This window comes from Neofelis nebulosa, chromosome 6 (assembly GCF_028018385.1).
Source record: "Neofelis nebulosa isolate mNeoNeb1 chromosome 6, mNeoNeb1.pri, whole genome shotgun sequence".
Classification (NCBI taxonomy): Eukaryota; Metazoa; Chordata; class Mammalia; order Carnivora; family Felidae; genus Neofelis; species Neofelis nebulosa.
The window spans coordinates 104273778-104291942 of record NC_080787.1 but is presented as its reverse complement, the minus strand read 5'-3'; the positions used below and the strand labels follow the sequence as shown (position 1 = coordinate 104291942).

Below are 18165 nucleotides of genomic sequence, written 5' to 3'. Positions count from 1 at the left end.
TCCTCGATGTGTGGTTGTTGTCAACTTACATACAAATTAAATCAGTGATTGATAAGGTTAAAGGGATCTTTCCTATTTGAAAAAAGTGATGTATTCTCATAGAATGGTGCTTTCTCAGTACAGAAAAATCTGAGAACAAAAAAAAGAAAAGAAAAACAGAAGAGAGAACAGTCCCCTGCACACCACAAGCAAGCATGTTCGTCTTTCCTTCCAATTTCTTAGGCATTTGTCATATAGTCACAATCATGTGATCTTTCTTAACATAATACAAGCATTTTTCCGTATTACTAATAATTTTCTGTAAACGTAAGTTTTAGTTTCTGTTTTACTTTACATTATGGCATGCCGTACAATTTACTTAGCTGTTACCTTCTTGTTCAAGTTTTCTAACTTTTCAAATTATAAATACGTCATAGGACCTCTTCTCGTGTCATTTGTCAAAAAGCATCTGTTTAGCACAGACTCACAAGGAGCAGGCCCATTTTTAAGGTTTCTGTAACAGTATTGTTGGATTGGTTTATGAAAAGGTTAAACACTAGCTTCTGGTCTTCAATCCGCAGTATATGAGAGCAGGCATTCCAGGGGACCTTCATCACTACCGGGCAGACTTCCTTTTGAAATTTTTGTTAATTGAGAGGTGAAAGTATCTCGTTAATCTACCCTGTGCTGCTTTCATTACTCCTGAAGGGAACATTTTCTGTAAGTTTCACAAGCTCTTCTTCCTTTCTTTGAATTGCCAATTAACATGCTTTCCCATTTACCTAATCTTAGGGTCTTTCTTATCTATATAAATTCCTTACATATTAAAATATTAACCCAAGAGAATTGAAAGCATGTGTCCACACAGAAGCTTGTGCATGAATGTTCGTAACAGCGTTATTCATATAGCCAAGAAGTGGAAACAGTCCAAATGTCCATCAGCCCACGATTGGTAAACAACCAGTGGAACATCAGCACAGCAGAATAGTTTCAAGCCATAAAAAGGAGTGAAGTAACCGATTCATGCTACAAAGTGAATGGACCCTGAAAACGTTACACCAGGTGAAAGAAGCCAGTCACAAAAGGCCACATATTATATGATTGCATTCCTATGGCAGATCCAAATAGGCAAATCCATAGAGAACTAAAATCATTGGTTGCCAAGGGTGAGGCTGAGAAGGAAATGAGGAATAACTGTTTAGTGAGTACAGGTTTCTTTGGAGGGGTAATGAGAATATTCTAGGAGTAGACAGTGGCAATGGTTTCCTTTGTAAATATATTAAAAAAAATTTTTTTTTATTAATTACGTTTCTTTATTTTTTTTGAGAGACTGAGAGAGACAAAGCATGAGTGGGGGTGGGGCAGAGAGAGAGAGGGAGACACAGAATCCGAAGCAGGCTCCAGGCTCTGAGCCGTCAGCCCGGAGCCCGACGCAGGGCTCGAACCCACAAACTGTGAGATCATGACCTGAGCTGAAGTCGGACGCTCAACCGACTGAGCCACCCAGGCGCCCCGATAAATATATTAAAAACCACTGAGCTGTACGCTTTAAGAGGGTGAATTTTACGGTATGTGAATGATATATCAATAAAAATAAGATAAAATGTTAATAGTAACCACAAAGGAACTTTTTTTTTCCCTCCCAAAAAGGGTGGGAGAAGGTCTGAAAAACTTGACAATCTGTGTTCTAATTCTTTCTGAACCCTCTGGCATAGACAGTTACAACATATCCTTATTTTTTTTTTTATCACCATTGCACCCTTGTCTTAGCCCTGAGATCCAAAGTGAAGTGACTGTAAGAAGAAAATGTTCTTTCCTCCTTCTGGAGCCTTTCCACAGTTTGGTGTTAAAACCTCATTTGGCCATTTGGGTTTGGGAACGGCTCCAGCTTTTCGTTGACTGCAGTGTTAAATCTCACCATTGGGGTCTAATGCTTCCATTTCTTTTTTATTTAAGTGTTTTTGAATCTCTGGGTGCGGGGGGATGGAAGGTTTTACAGAAAAGAAAAGAGAACATGCCGAAGGGGTGTGAGCCACTGCTTCTCGTCTCGGGGGTCATTCGGACCAGACAGGCCGTAGGGGCGGTGGGGGAGGGGGCAGCCAGAAAATATTCTAGGTGCCAGGAAGGCGGTGTTTTTCCTAAAGTAATGTGATACTTGTGAGAATGCACAAATGATCATCCAACACCACCTCTTCTCATTTCCAAAGCAAAGCTTCGATCTGATTTTTAGATGGGCTCCTTCCTTCCTCCCACCGTTGCATGTTGCCCCATCCACCCTGTGTATGTTCCTGAGTTCATCTCAGTTTTCTCACCTCAAAGATGTGACATATTATTGCTCGTGTTTGGTGGGGGAGGCTCTCCTTCACGGCGCCACCAAGAGCAGAAATCTGTTATGTTGTGCTTGGAGGAGGCGTTGCATGTGCTCTGGTTATGCAGTAAATATGCTCCAGAAAGTTCTGCCTGTAAAGCAAATCATGTTTTGAATGCGGTAGGAAAGCTCACTTATAGCAAGGAAACCGGCGTTCGCTCACTCCTCCATGGTGTATATAAACACTCGCCACATCTAGGAAGTAATCAGGAAACTAAGGGGAGCTTCAGTGCATTAGCTCAAACGGTCATTAAGAACCACCCCCCCCAACACACACACACACACACACACACACACCACCTGAAGGAAGCTGGTGACTCACCAGGCCTGGCATGGTCCCGGCACCCTCACAGAGTCCACAGTCTTGAGGCAGCGTGTGAATGTGGGGAATGTGGCCCAGTCTCTGATGTCAGGGCCCCCGTTAGTCACACACATGAAGCTAGGTTCTGTAGAACCAGGGGGCCATCCCCACAGGCCTCTCCCTCTTCCCCTCCTTTTACCTCACACCCAAACCCTGGCATGGACCAGCCAGGAGTCCATGGGGGCAGAAAGCAACTCTGGTCTACAGGCTCCATGTGCCAGCCATGGGATCAGTCTGTCTAGCTTCAGATCCCGTCTCCACCCCTAACCGAGCTGCGGGCAAAGTCTCATAACCCTCCGTTCCTCCGTTGTAAAGTGAGGGGAAATAATACCTGCGTCTTAGGATTGTCATGAGAATTTAGTGAGATGGCATGTTCTAGTACATAGCATAGTACCTGGCTGGCAGGGAGCCCTCAGTTGATATTGGTCATCACTACCAAGATTGGAGCCTTCATCTCAGTGGTGCCCATGCCACCAAAATATATACTAGCTTTCTCTTACTGTGTAACTATTACCACAAATGTCACAGCTTAAACAGCCGCCATTTATTAACTCACAGTTCTGAGAGTGTGGGTATGGTGTGGCTGACCTCTCTGCTCCCAAAGCTGTGTTGGCCAACAGTATTCTGGAGTCTTGACTAGGGAAGAATCTATCTTCAGGTCCTTGTAGTTTTAAGACTGAGGTTCCCATTTCTTTGCTTTCTGCCAAGTGGGGACTGTTCTCAGCTCCTAAAGGCCACTCGTGTTTCTGGCCACATAGCCCCCTCTATCTGCAAAGCATTGGAGAACATCCCTTCCCTGGAATGCCTCTTAACACTTTGTATCTACTTCTCCAGAGAGAGCCCAGTCCTTTTCAAGGGCTCACTTGATGAGGTCAAATCCACATGGGATAATTACTCTTTGTTAAAGTCAACCATGCCAAATAAAATAGACCAATCTTTAGACTTTTCAAGGGATTTGTTTTCTCTATGGAGAATGTAGCAAGATACCTCAGGTTGATTCTTGTGGGTGTTTCCAATTTGAAAAGGATCAAGAACCCCCTGTCATGAATCTTCTATCCAGAAGTCATTTCCAGTGCTTTCTGCCACATCTTCTCCTTTTGCCTCATGTTGTTGTTGACCAGAAAAGGATGGTTGCTCATTAAACTATAGTTGTTGCTGTGTTCCCAGAGAAGTGTATGAGACTGTGCAGTTGGTCTGCAATGCAGCTTTGAGTTCTTTTTCAGCTGTCCCCATCTCCATTGCTTGTTTGGTTTCTAGGTGCCCTTCCTTGTTCCTTCGCTTGTGTTATGATTTTCACCGAGGCAAAGTGGAGACCAGCTATAGGGATGGTGAGGGATACCACCAGGAGACATGCCGCATGAAAGTACAGGCCAGTGTGGCTCCACCTGTCACTCTTCAAAGTCGGGGCAATCAACAGCAAGGATGGACTTCTGCCTCAGGGCTCTCACTTCTCCACATCCACCTGGGTTGGTTTCTGGGGCAAAAGTGCTCACATTGCTGAAATTAAAATGATTGGTTGTTATTTCCACCTCTCTTCCTCCTGCCATCTCTCCTCTGCCTTCAAGTTTATGTGTCTCAAGAGAAGGTAATTTGTGGGGCGCCTGGGTGGCTCAGTTGGTTACGCATCTGACTTCAGCTCAGGTCATGATCTCGTGGTCCATGAGTTCAAGCCCTGCATCAGGCTGTGTGCTGACAGCTGAGAACCTGGTGCCTGCTTTGGATTCTCTGTCTCTCTGCCTGCCTCTCTCTGCCTGTCTGTCTGTCTGTCTGTCTCTCTCTCTCTCTCTCTCTCAAAAATAAATAAACATTTAAAATTTTTTTTAAAAAAGAGAAGGTAATTTGCTTTTGCAGACAACTGCCAGTAGCCTATTCCCCTTTTTGGTACGTAGCTCTCGTACACACCAGAAATCTTCTCAGAAGTCCTGAGTATACAGGTGTTGCTTTATTGGTTGGCATACAAGGAAATGTGAGCTTATCTGTGTTTAACGTGCACTTAGCAAACCAGACTATGGTCTGTGGCATCAGTGAAGGGAATAGATGTTCAACCGGACTCATTCTGGATCAAAGCAGCCTATGCCCAGAGTAGCGGATAGATTCCATCTTTTATGGCAGCTTCAGTCAATCACCCAAGGGCTATATGGAGAAGGATTCTGAGGCCACACATGGCATAGCACCAGAAAGTGCTGTGATCAGTTGACAATGTCTGCCAGACTCACACGAACAGGGTGTGACGATCCTTGGATTCTCTCTTCAACAACTCTTTCCTGAGTTGCATAATGCCGTTGACGCATACAAGATCCACAGGACTCAGGAAATTTTATGTAAATCGGGTTTTACTTGCATAATAGAAACAGAGCCCTTTAGTTTTGCCAAAGGATTGAAGAATGGCAGGAGTTAGGGGGGCGCAGGGAGCGGGCAGCTTCACGGCTACAATCCAGACACCTCGACCACAGTCATAGGATCTTATTGGTCAGAGTTCTTGTCAGTCAGTTTCTCTAGGTATAGCAACACGCAGAGAATGATGGTCATGAGTTCATAGTATATGATTTACTCATCAGAGTAACTCCAGGGCCCCACTTTTGGGATGGCAGTATTCAGCGTTTCCCAGTGTCCCACAGATCTAGGGCAAGTCTGTTAGTACACTATATGTTCATAATGGACCTACAGCCTTGGCTGTTGGCCATAAATGCCACACCACAGAACTGTATATGTGGAGAGGATGTTTTTATTTTAACTCGAATGCTCAGAGGTTTGCCTTGTGGCAAGGAGCCTGAAGTCATGTTGAGTACGGCTCATGGAGCACCTTCTGACTCTTCCATCAGGAGACGGTTGGTCTGACTGCCCCAAGTGGGAGGAAGAAAACCACAAGTTCTTACAAAAATATTTTCATTGCAATTAACTTTTAATGTCTTGAGCCTGCATTTACTGATTTACTTTGGTTTCTTCATGTCTGTCAGTGAAAGGAAGAGAGTAAGCAAGATCCGTGCAGAAACATTTCCTAGTCAAAATTGCACATACATGAAGTGGTAACAGAGCTGCCCCTTCTACAAAAAAGAATCGTTTTCTTCCAAATGATTTTTGACTGAGTGTTGCTTTTTAGCATTCTAACCATTTAACAAATATTTATTGAGCTCCTACAGCGTGCCAGGCACTATTCTGGACCCTGGGGATGTAATAACAAAACCAAACCGAAGAGTATCCCTACCTGCAAGGAGCTTACTGTTTGTTTCCTTTCATTATTTCATAGAGTTATATGGACAGCATTAGTTGTTTATTACAGTGGTAATACCTTTTCTTAGCGGATTTTGAAAGATTGGTTTTTTTCCTTAGTCCTGTTTTCAGTGGGGTTCCGATGTAGCATTTTGTTTTGTTGGAGTTGGAAGAGTAGTTTGTAATGGGAGTTCTCATTGGTTCTAGCTTCTTTTCTCTATCCCAAGGAGTAAGCTTCTAGAGAAGAATCAGCATTTCGTGTCAGTTTTTTAAATGGCTTCCTTCTACTTAGAGTGCCTATCATTCTGGATTGCATGCCGATCACACACATGTAAGGGAAACAGCTGTTATGCTGTTTCAAAGATATAGATATAAGTTCTTTCTCCTTCCTAAGGCAGGATTTCTTGACCTTGATGCTGTTAACATCTGGGGCCAGTTAATTCTTTGTTATTGGAGGCTGTCCTGTTCATTGTAGAATGTTTATCAGCAGCATTCTTGGCCTCTACCGACTGGGTACCAGTAGTACCTCTTATCCCTGAGTTGTAACAACTGAAAATGTCTGTGGACATTGCCTAATATGTCCCTTGGAGAGTAAAGGGGGTGGGGTGAGGGGAGTGAAGTCACCCCCGGCTGAGAACCACTGGCGTAAATGATGTGCTTCTGTGATTCAGGTCTTACATCTTCTAATTATAGTAGATCATTGAAATCCCTGAAAAAGGCGCCTGGAACAAGAACTGTCTTCTGTCTGACCTTTGAACTTTCTGCCATGAAAGAGTTAATATAAAGCGAGCAAGATATTTATCAATCTTATGAAGCAATAGCAACAACAAACGATGAAATTCCTTCCATAAATCATGCCTCGGACAGCATTTGCATTTCCTATTGGAAATTTGTTAACATTGCATTCATCTACCATAAGTTAGCATGTTGGACACAGTACACTGTAAGTTCATCTCGAATGATTTACATGTAAATGTGTTCCAGATTTGGTGATCTCAGCTCAAGCAGTAGGCGGCTCATTTCCAGACGTTTCCATTCTCAGGAACTGACATTGAATTCAACTGAATTCATTGAATTCAACTGAATTCATTGAATTCAACTGAATTCATTGAATTCAACTGAATTCAGTTGAATTCAGTAGGTATTTATCGAAATGTGTAATGTGAGAGGACATTAGAGCAGTCTGATGCTGCTTTCATGACCCTGTTCCCCAGAAGAGCAGTGTTCAGAACAGTGCCCCCCTCCACCTCCCACGCCCCTCCCATGAGTCTATATCTGATGTGGCACTCCCCACTTTGGATTGCAAGATACTAAGAAAAACTGGCTCTTTCATTCTCCTCCACTACTTCAAGTCCCTTCCATTCCTGTACTAGCTTTGCCCTCCCCAGTGAACACGTGTAATTATACATGATGCCAATGTGTTTCTTATTTGAGCCTTTGGTTTCATATGGGCCACTTTGCAGAGTTGTGGCAGGGCCATCCATTGCATGTTCTACTTACCCCCATCAACTTGACAGGGTGTTATAGTCCAAAGTAGGACCATTCAACCAACTTAACCTTGTATTTCTGAATCCTCCTTACTTGTCACACATGCCAATAGATTCAGAACTGCAGGGTCAAGTGCTAGTGTAGGCCACTGAGAGAAGGGTTGGTCTTGATGCAGAGAGAAAGGGTGAAAGAGAAACATACTGGACTGGAGAATCTTCACTCATTTGATTGCTGTTTATTGAAGACCTACCACGTGTCAGGCACTGCATTATAGCTATGACAAAAATGGACAGGGCCCTGCTTTGGTGGAACCCACAGTCCACTGGGTAACGAGACAGGTGGACAGACCATGTTCCAATATGGCGCAAGAGATGCCATGATGGGGGAAATCAGGATGCCGTGGAAGCACTTAGGAAGAGCATCACCCCAGATGTGGAGGGTGGGTACGGGGGTCAGAGAAGGCTTTGCAGAGGAAGCGGTCTCACCTGGAACATGAAGGACGTGTTGCACATCAGGAAAGAATGTTCAAGGCCATGTTCCAAGGCCTGAAGGAGAGCAGAAGAAATGGAACCTTTAAGGAACTGAGAAGTTTGGCATGTTTAGATAGTAGGGCATGAGACAGGGAGAGTAAGAAGTAAAAAGGAAACAAATCAAGTCGCTTCTCAGGATTCTGACTTGAGCAAGTCAGTCACTGGTGGTGTGTGTCTGAGATGAGCACAGGAGAAGTAGATTTGGAGGAGTGTGGGATAACAGCAACTTGGGTTTTTAATCTACCACTAACTCTCAAACATGGGATTGATTTTTTTTAATATTTGAAAGATGTCAAAAGCTAATGGAAATTGGAAAAGTTAATTAGCAGCTGTAAATGATTTTGTTACTGTAGGCTATGATGACATCCTGCAAATATACTCGGACCTCCTAGTTACTGCCAATTTTCTTTTTCATCCGGCAACTATTTCCTAATTTTGATACATATCACTCTTCCTGCTTAAAATTTACCATGTGTGTGTCTCAAGAATGGGTACCCGTGAGGGAAGAGGTATGATGAGCTATTGTAGGAGCTGTGTTCTGGCTCTCCCAGCACTCCTCCCCGTTCTTCCTTAGATTTTTTTTTTGGGCCATGATATAGGTTTTCATTCTAATACCGCACAAGCTCACTTTATAGAGTGTACATTATTCTTTTAGGTGACTAAAGAAAAGCATAAGAAGTAGTATTAGATTATCTTTAGGCAGGTATGTAGTGTTACAGAATTTTAAGGGGTGTAGACCTCATTTGAGGGAGTTGCTGCCTCGTGACCATACTCTGGGTGGATCCCATCACCCAGAGCACATGGGGAACAAATGTGGTTGTCAGGGGCACCGAGATTGCTTCTAACCATAAAGTCTAGCTGCTGCTTTTCTTCTTGTCCCTTACAGGCCTGAAGCATCCAGGGATGAACCTTATAAATGATTCCTCTTTAATGCAACCACCCAGCAACTAAGGAGCATCCAAGTTCACATGCCTCGTTTTTGTTTCCGGCAGGAATTTAGATAATGGGCTGTGTGCAATGTAAGGATAAAGAAGCAACAAAACTGACGGAGGAGAGGGATGGCAGCCTGAACCAGAGCTCCGGGTACCGCTATGGCACAGACCCCACTCCTCAGCACTACCCCAGCTTCGGTGTGACCTCCATCCCCAACTACAACAACTTCCATGCAGCCGGGGGCCAAGGACTCACTGTCTTTGGGGGCGTGAACTCTTCATCTCACACTGGGACCTTGCGTACCAGGGGAGGAACGGGTAAGAATCGAGCTGTTCTTAATTCTTTTGACAATTGAACATCTGTGTTCCCGTCAGCTCCCTTTGACTAAGGACTTAGCGTTAAGTTTTTCATCATACTCCACCCACCTGCTGCCAGATGAGGGGCTGGAAAACAGGAAAAAAAAAACGAAAACAAAAAACACACAAAGAACATAAGGCTTGATGGACAAATGAAAATGCTGGCCACAGTGGTGTGAGGTGACCCCCAAGGTGCTGCTCTGTGCAGATCCTGCATGGGTTAGGAGGTACAGCTTCCACTGAGGTACTGTCTGCCAACCAGTGGTCTCAAGCTTGGCTGGCTGACTCGGAATGACGAGCAGCTTTTCAAAATACTGAGTCCCAGCCAAGATCTTTTGAATCAGAAGCTCCAGGACTAGATCTGAGTGTGTATTTTGAGTTCTCCAGATATCAATGCACTCCTTCCTCCCAAAGCCCAGTTAGGAGCCACTTTGCATGGGTAGAACCTTCTCCCTCATCTTCCTGATCGTCAGCCTGCCTGTCACCTCCCAGCTAGTGGGAACATTTGGCAGCATTAGTTTTTGGCCATTCATCTTCGTTAATTCTTTCTGACCTTCCCACCACCTTCCATATGACTGAGTTTACCAACCCTCAACTGTATCATGTATCTTGGGGCGCCAAATCTTGGGGCTCCTGGGTGGCTCAGTCAGTTGAGCGTCCAACTCTTGATTTTGGCTCAGGTCATGATCCCAGGGTCGTGGCATCGAGCCCTGCATCAGGCTCTGTGCTTGAAATTCTCTCTCTGTCTCTCTGTCTCTGCCCCCTCCCCTGCTTGCGTGCTCTCTCTCTCTCTCTCTCTCTCTCTCAAACTAAAAAAAAAAAAAATTTTTAATAAAATCTTATGTATCCTTAAGAGATCCTTTTCATTTTTTTTTTAAGTTTCCTTCTCTTTCCCACCACAAGACTCTGTTTTACTGCCATGTACATTTGCTGACTTAGCTAATACTTTGTAAAATGTCTGGCATACATTCTCAGACATATGTTTTGCAAAATATTTGTAAGTTATCTCATGCATCCTTAGCCTTCCAAATCTTCTCCCAGCATGTGAATCATGGTAACCAGATATTAGACATTATTCTAAAATTGTTCTGTTTATTGCAAAAGTTTAAGGAGATATACATCAACCATTATGCTTTTGGCTTATTTGGGAAGCGATGTCTTACATAAGGACCCACTGTGCCTTTTTACCTGGGGAGTTGGCACTACTGAGGCATTAGCAGGGATTTTTTTTTTCCTCTGCATGCAACAAGGCAGTGTAGTTATATCCAGGGGACCTGACCCAGAGCCTTGGGCATTATATCATTGTGTTGTAAGGGATCCAGCTTTCTTTTAAGGTAGGCTTTGCATGAGTGAATCAATGTTAGCACACTCACCCATCCTTCCTACCTTCCCAGAAGGTACCTGGAAAGAAGGGAGGAAGGAAAGAGGCATTCTATGGAAGTCTGTCTCTGAGGATTCAGGAGCAAAAAAAAAGGGGGGGGGGGCCAAAAATGCACCAACACACACTTCCTGTGCCTGCTGAGTTCTTTGCCAACCAGACTGAATTCTACTGACGCAGACATTGACCTTGTTCATTCATGAATGCTGGGTACGAATCCGTGTGCCTGCAGGTATCATTCGTCAAGTCACTGGAGGGGATACTTGGCATTAAACATGGGAGTCTATACTATCGTCAGGGACAATATATATAACAGACCACCTTATAAAATTTCTAAGTTCAAACATGGCACTCCCAAATGTTGGTAGATTTTTCTGCCTTGTATTATTTTTTTTTTTAGTTTATTTACTTATTTTGAGAGAGGGGAGGAGCAGAAGGAGGAAGGGACAGAATCCCAAGCAGGCTCCGCACTATCAGCCAGGAGCCCAACATGGGGCTCTGGGGCTCGAACTCATGAACTATGAGATCATGACCTGAGCCAAAATCAAGAGTCGGACACTCAACCTAACTGAGCCACCCGGCTTCCCACCACCCCACCCCACCACCTTGTATTATTTGGCTTTCTTACATGTGCAGGTCTGTCTCTCCACCACTGCTTTTAGTGCTTTAATGTCTGTGTGCCCCGGTGACCTCCTTTGACTCTCCGCTCCACCCTTAGAAGATGAAAGTCCCAGTGAGAATTTGCAGGCTGATGCAGGGAGAGAGAGGGAGAATGGAAGTATCCATCCTCATGTGCCTTGTCTTCCACACAATGGAGCTTGGGTTTGTTTTCAAATTATGTAACAAAAGGAATCTGTTAACGGAGTGTTCAGTGAGAACAGGCATGACCTACAGGCTTCCACTTCTTTGTTTTAAGCCAGTCGTCTCTTCCAACCTTTCAAAGAAATCTAAAGTTGCCAAACGAGCCCTGCTGCTGTGCATGGTCAGACCTTCTGAATACCAGTTCTCCTGGGAAACCCCACCTGGGATGAGGTGGAAAGACAAGCCCCCACCTCCTTCTCTGGTTTTTGAGTGGTCCCACAGGCACATCTGTTCCCTTGGAACTACGGACACAGCAAAATGGCAGCTTGGTGAAGAATGGAATCCATGTTGTGCATTCTTTAGACCATATCAGGTACTTTGAAGTGTGTGGACAGCAAAGTAAGAGACCAAAGAACAGAGAAATGGGATGTATTAGTTAACGATTGCTGCATATTACCACAAACTTAGCAGCTTTAAAACAATACATATTTACGGTCTCACAATTCCTGTGGGTCAGAAATCCAGGAATGACTTAACTGGGTCCTCTATTTCAGAATCTCTCACCAGCTGCGATCAAGGTGTGTTGGCTGGGCTTTAGTCATCTCACAGTCCAACTAAGAAGGATCTGCTGCCAAGCTCATGTGGTGTTGGCAGGACTCAGTTCCTCGTTGGCTGTTGGCCAGAGGCCACCCTCAGTTCTTTGTCGTGTGTGCCTCTCCGACATGGCAGCTTGCTTCATCAAAGTGCTCAAGCCAAAATGGCAGTTCAGAGAGTGGCTAGAAGACAGAAGTCACAATCTTTGGAAGCCTAATCACCTGTGGGACGTCCCATCACCTTTGCCATGTTCCCTCGGTTAGAAGCAAGTCACTAGGTTCTTCCGCACTCAAGGCAGGGGGATGACACAAGGCCATGAATACCAGGAGGCGGGAATCACTGAGGATGCTATCTTAGAATTCTGCTTACTATGTGAAGGAGGTCCTAGGCCAAATGGGATGCTGGCCATTTCTTACTATTGATAGCAGACTTCTGCAAAGCAGAAAAGGCCTCTGTGGGGAGTCCACCAGATGAGAAGACCTAGGGCGGGCATGAGGAAGGGTAAGTATTATAGGTCAATGCAAGGATAGGCAAATTTGTGATAGGAGAGAGGGAGTCCCCAGAGCAATAGCAGATACCAAGAGCAAGAAGACATCCTCTAACTGGGGTGAACATTTCTGGAGAGGGTCTTCTTAATCCCAGGCTGAGGAAGGAGTTTCCTATCTCATTCTATATTACTGTTACACCATGGGAAAAGAGTGATCTGTTCCTGGGCTCCTGAGAGGAGGAGAATTTGTGTCAGATAAAAGGTGTCTGGAACTGCTGCAGACCTCTGCAAATGTGAACCATACCACCCCTGCTGCCCCTTCGCCGTGGACATGACATTAATGTGTGTCTTTTCCTGAGGACTCATTCAGAGGCGCATAGAGAAAAGTGCACCTTCAACTCTAGGTTTTAGTCGGATTGAGTAATGCTTCCCCTACAAAGACCAAGGCATACATTCAGCCCGCAACTCTGGTTTCACACATGAATTACATCACCGCATCCTGTTATCAGTGCCGATTAGATGTAGGTTTTGAGAATGAGACTTCAGTGAAGATTTAATTTCTTGGAATTACTTTCCCCTTGTGTAATAATCTCTCCCCTTTTGATTTCGTGTTGTCAGGAGTGACCCTGTTTGTAGCCCTTTATGACTATGAAGCACGGACGGAAGATGACCTGAGTTTTCACAAAGGAGAAAAATTCCAAATATTGAACAGCTCGTAAGTTTGGAGAGGGAAGGGGAAATATGCGTGTCTTTCAGTTGGGAAGGAATACTTGTGTTACCAGTCTGTGCCTTTTCAGTACCCGAAATGCTAAAAGAGCACTTGCTAAATTCATTGATTTGTGGCAATGTAACTTAAGAAACGAAGGGTAGACAAACCAGGACAGTATTTTATGGCTCTGGGGTCCAAGGAGCTTTTTGGAGGATACCGTAGTAGCAGAGTTGGTGTTTGGGGTTTCAAGGTTGGCCAAGATCCAGTATCGCCCTCTACAGAGCTGCATCCTCACATGATTGGCACAAAGCTTGGCTGGCCATTCGCACAAAGCTTGGCTGGCCGTTCGCATTACCCTCTCTCTGCCTTGAGGGTTTTTTGGTTTTTGGTTTTTGGGTTTTTTTTTTTTTTTTTTTGCATCTTACAAGTTGCACTAGCCGAGCCCTCACTCACGGCTGGCAACAAGTCCCTTCTGTTTTCAAAACTGCTAAATGCTCCGATTGGAGAAGCCTGTGGAGGCGTCTCCCCATAGTGAAAATTTGCGAGTGACTGAAATCTTTGTGAGATGGGAAGGAGAAGCTATTTCGCCCACTTGTGAATGGCTGCAATGTGTGCATTTTAAATGTGACCAGTAAGAGCAATAGTTAAACAGACAGTGGGGAAATGTCAAGAGGAAGAGTCACTCACTTTTCAAATTCTACGTTTAATACTTCCACTAAGAAGAGTAACTGTAGGTCTATGTGGCATCATATATAGGGAAACATATTTCCCTGTACTTTTTATGTTTAATGTTTATTTTGAGTGAGGGGAGGGACAGAGAGAGAGGGAGACAGAATCTGGAGCAGGCTCCAGGCTCTGAGCTGTCAGCACAGAGCCCGACACAGGGCTCAAACCCACAAACTGTGAGATCATGACCTGAGCCGAAGTCAGACGCTTAACCGACTGAGCCACCCAGGCTCCCTTTCCCTGTAGTTTTTCAATATTGCCTCTATTAGGTTAAGGCAGTGTGCCTGCCAGAAAACTTCAGGCTTCAAAGAAAATGGTGGTGTGGTGGTGGGGGTGCCTGGCTGGCACAGTCAGTAGAGCGTGCGACTCGATCTTGGGGTGGTGAGTTCAAGCCCCACATTGGGCATAGAGTTTACTTTAAAATAAATAGATAGATAGATAGATAGATAGATAGATAGGAGAAGGAGAAAAAGGTAGCGTGCCTCAGCAAGTCACTGTACCTCAAGTTTTCCTTGTGAGTGCTCCCAAGTGACTGGGGAAGATCGCCACTCCAGGGATGAGGGCCCACCAGCACGTTCTCCTGTGTCGCCAGGGCCACATGCTCTGGACTCTGTCCCCTGAGCAAACTGTGACTGCAGAAGGATCAGCATGCCTGGCTCTTTGTCTTTCCTGAGAGTTCAAGCGAAAGGAGCGGGAGGTGGGCCAGTGCATCCATGTCCCAGAAGAGAGAAGCGGTCCTTGTAACAGGAAATTCCCTCAGGCGTCAAAACTGCCCCAACTCTCAGAATTCGCCACCCTTCAAGAAGGGCAGGAGCTGGGTCCTTCCCACTGGGGGCCCGGTAACTCTTCCGGACATGAGAAGACAGGGTCTATATAGTAGCCACGGGTTGTTGGGGTTTCTTTTAATTATCATTTGTATTGTCATCATTAATGGGTGTGGGTAGGTTTTTGTTTTTTTAAACTATTCCAATACATGCAGAAAATTCCACATAGTGGAAGTGTGTGTGGTAGTGGTCACGCAACAATGTGAATGTCCTTGGTGCTGCTCAATTTCACACTTAAAAATGGCGGAAATGGTAAATTTTGCTATGCATGTTTTACCACAGTGTTTTAAAAGCGTATAGTTTGCTGTATTTTCGCAAACTGTATGTGCCTATGCAGCCACCGCCCAATTCAAGAAGAACATTACCTGCCCCCTGCAAGCCCCGCCCCCCTCATAGCCACAGGAATTTTTTTAAATAGCACACAGTTGCCATCTGTTGAAGGCTCCTGTGTGCCAGCCATGAGCAGTTGTCTGAGCTGTGTCTCACGGTCCTCGTTTGACACACGAGGAGCCGGGGGGCTCAAGTCCGGGAGTTGCCCAGGTGCACAGCGGAGCGAGCAGGCGGCTGAGCCAGGGGTGACATGTGGGGATGGCATCCTGAGTACAGTGTCAGGTTTGGTCGTGGAAAGGCCCAGAGACGCCGCTCAGAGGGGACCGAACCTTTCAAGATACGTGAACGTTGGGAAGGCTGGCTGCGAGGTGGGGAGAAGGGAATTTGGCTTTGATCTCTTCCGATTTATAGGAGGATTCCTCATTGCTAGTTGGATTCTCAGATGAAGCCTTCTTGTCAGAGTCTACTTAGTGTGAATTCTGAAATACCCACCACTTCCCGTCCCCATTCTGTGTAATGTTCCCTCAGTCCCGAAGTTGGCCAGAACTGTTAACCAACCTGTAAAAGGTGAGAACTAAGGAGGAGTAGGCAGGACCACGCACAGCTCTTCCTCTGCAGGTTTTCTCCACACTGCAAGGGGATCTGTGCATCAGATACATAGGCCATTTGCACAGCCGGTCCTTGCCAAAGTCACATTCATGGTTTCTTCCTTTGTTAACCTGGATAGGATCTACAGGGGCATTCAGTTAAAATTTTGGAGAAACATTCCAAGAAAATCCAATCTATCTCAATCAGTATTTTACGATTTGCATGCATGGCCTTTAGTGTTTATGCGTTCGAGCCTCTGGCCCTGTTTTCTTAGAAGAAAGTATTGCAAAGATTTTTTTTTTCCCTTTAATGTTCTTCCTTCTTGCCGGTGGAATTCCTCAACCTACATGCCATTTAAATGCCCTTTTTCAAGGTTATGGGGGAAAAGATAAGGTTCTTATAACAAATGCAATATCTTGAAGTCAAGGGTAATAACCGGGAAGGGGAAATCATGAAGGACAAACAAAGCAATAATACAGAACCAGATGGCTTGCGTCTCCTTCCCCCTCCGCCAGCCTCTCCCAGCCTTTGGCTGTCGTCCGCTGAGAGAGGAGGGGGATGGCACCCCTTTCTCCCTGGGGCAGCTGCCACACCTAGCGTGTGTGCCCTCCCACTCCTTCCCCTGTCAGGGGGCAGAAACGGGAGACGGCAGGAATGGTCTTTGGGTTTTCAAGTGCATGAACGGGCGTGTGCATGTGCACAGAGCCGGCGGCGCTGCTGCCCAGCGTGGGGGCCTCGAGTGCATGAACGCGCATGTGCATATAGCCGGCGGAGCTGCTGCCCAGCGTCGGGGCCTCGAGTGCATGAACGCGCATGTGCACAGAGCCGGCGGCGCTGCTGCCCAGCGTGGGGGCCTCGAGTGCATGAACGCGCGTGTGCATATAGCCAGCGGAGCTGCTGCCCAGCGTCGGGGCCTCGAGTGCATGAGCGCGCATGTGCACAGAGCCGGCGGCGCTGCTGCCCAGCGTGGGGGCCTCGAGTGCATGAACGCGCGTGTGCACAGAGCCGGCGGCGCTGCTGCCCAGCGTCGGGCCTTGAGTGCATGAATGCGCGTGTGCGTGTGCACAGAGCCGGCGGCGCTGCTGCCCAGCATCGGGGCCTCGAGTGCATGAACGCGCGTGTGCACAGAGCCGGCGGCGCTGCTGCCTGGCGTGGGGGCCTCGAGTGCATGAACGCGCGCGCGCGCGCGCGTGTGTGTGTGTGTGTGTGTGTGTGTGTGTGTGTGTGCACAGAGCCGGCGGCGCTGCTGCCTGGCGTGGGGGCCTCGAGTGCATGAACGCGCGCGCGCGCGTGTGTGTGTGTGTGTGCACAGAGCCGGCGGCGCTGCTGCCTGGCGTGGGGGCCTCGAGTGCATGAACGCGCGCGCGCGTGTGTGTGTGTGTGTGCACAGAGCCGGCGGCGCTGCTGCCCAGAGCCGGGGCCTCGAGTGCATGAATGCGCGTGTGCACATGAATGCGGCGCTGCTGCCTGGCGTGGGAGCAAGGGTTCTTCACTGACCTGTTATAGGTGCTCAGTGTAGTGTATTTGGACATGGTTAAACTTGAACCCATTTTCCAAAATGTTTAAATTCTTCTATTTTATACCCCATTTTCACATTTCACAACTAGTGATTTACCAGCTAGAAACAGTGACTCTTTAAAATATAATAAACATGTTACACAGACTGGAATAGTGCCTAGGGTAGTGACTACTTTCTTTTCATCTTGGTAAGGAGAAATCCTGGTTTAGAGCCCTATCAAAGCATGTGATAAAATTGTTATGGATATGCTCTCTGACAGTAAGATGGCAGTAACCAAATTTAGAAAGAATACAGCATTTATTTTTTTTTTAATTTTTTTTTCAACGTTTTTTATTTATTTTTGGGACAGAGAGAGACAGAGCATGAACAGGGGAGGGGCAGAGAGAGAGGGAGACACAGAATCGGAAACAGGCTCCAGGCTCCGAGCCATCAGCCCAGAGCCTGACGCGGGGCTCGAACTCACAGACTGCGAGATCATGACCTGGCTGAAGTCGGACGCTTAACCAACTGCGCCACCCAGGCGTCCCAAGAATACAGCATTTATAATAGAAATGCTCCCGGGCGCCTGGGTGGCTCAGTGAGTTAAGCGTCTGACTTCAGCTCAGGTGGTCTTGCGGTCCGTGAGTTCGAGCCCCGCATCGGGCTCTGGGCTGATGGCTCAGAGCCTGGAGCCTGCTTCCAGTTCTGTGTCTCCCTCTCTCTCTGCCCCTCCCCCGTTCATGCTCTGTCTCAAAAATAAATAAACGTTAAAAAAAAAAAAAAAAACAATGCTCCAGAGCTCAACAGATCTAGCCTTACTTCTGTTTGCAAATGCCACTTCCTGGCTGCATCAGGGCTCTAGGCTCTTGGGACCAACAAACCTTATAAGCAATTTTGGGGATTGACAACAGGCTCTATTAATAACTCTTTAAACTGGAGGAATAGGGGCAGCTGTTATAAAAACTCACAAGTTATTCTAGACCAGAGCCCGATAACATTAAAGAA

At 46.2% G+C, this 18165-nt stretch overlaps 1 protein-coding gene across 8 annotated transcripts in view; it reads left to right on the top strand.

Annotated features, from left to right (window-relative positions):
- The window catches only part of FYN (FYN proto-oncogene, Src family tyrosine kinase), a 217716-nt gene that overhangs the window by 148653 nt on the left and 50898 nt on the right, over nt 1–18165 (top strand). For all 8 annotated transcript variants that reach the window (XM_058734998.1, XM_058734993.1, XM_058734999.1 and 5 more), the window contains 2 exons: nt 8929–9186; nt 13104–13200. In XM_058734998.1, coding sequence (XP_058590981.1) covers nt 8940–9186; nt 13104–13200 — 344 coding nt within the window. In that variant the 5' untranslated portion in view covers nt 8929–8939. The remainder of the gene's footprint in view (nt 1–8928; nt 9187–13103; nt 13201–18165) is intronic.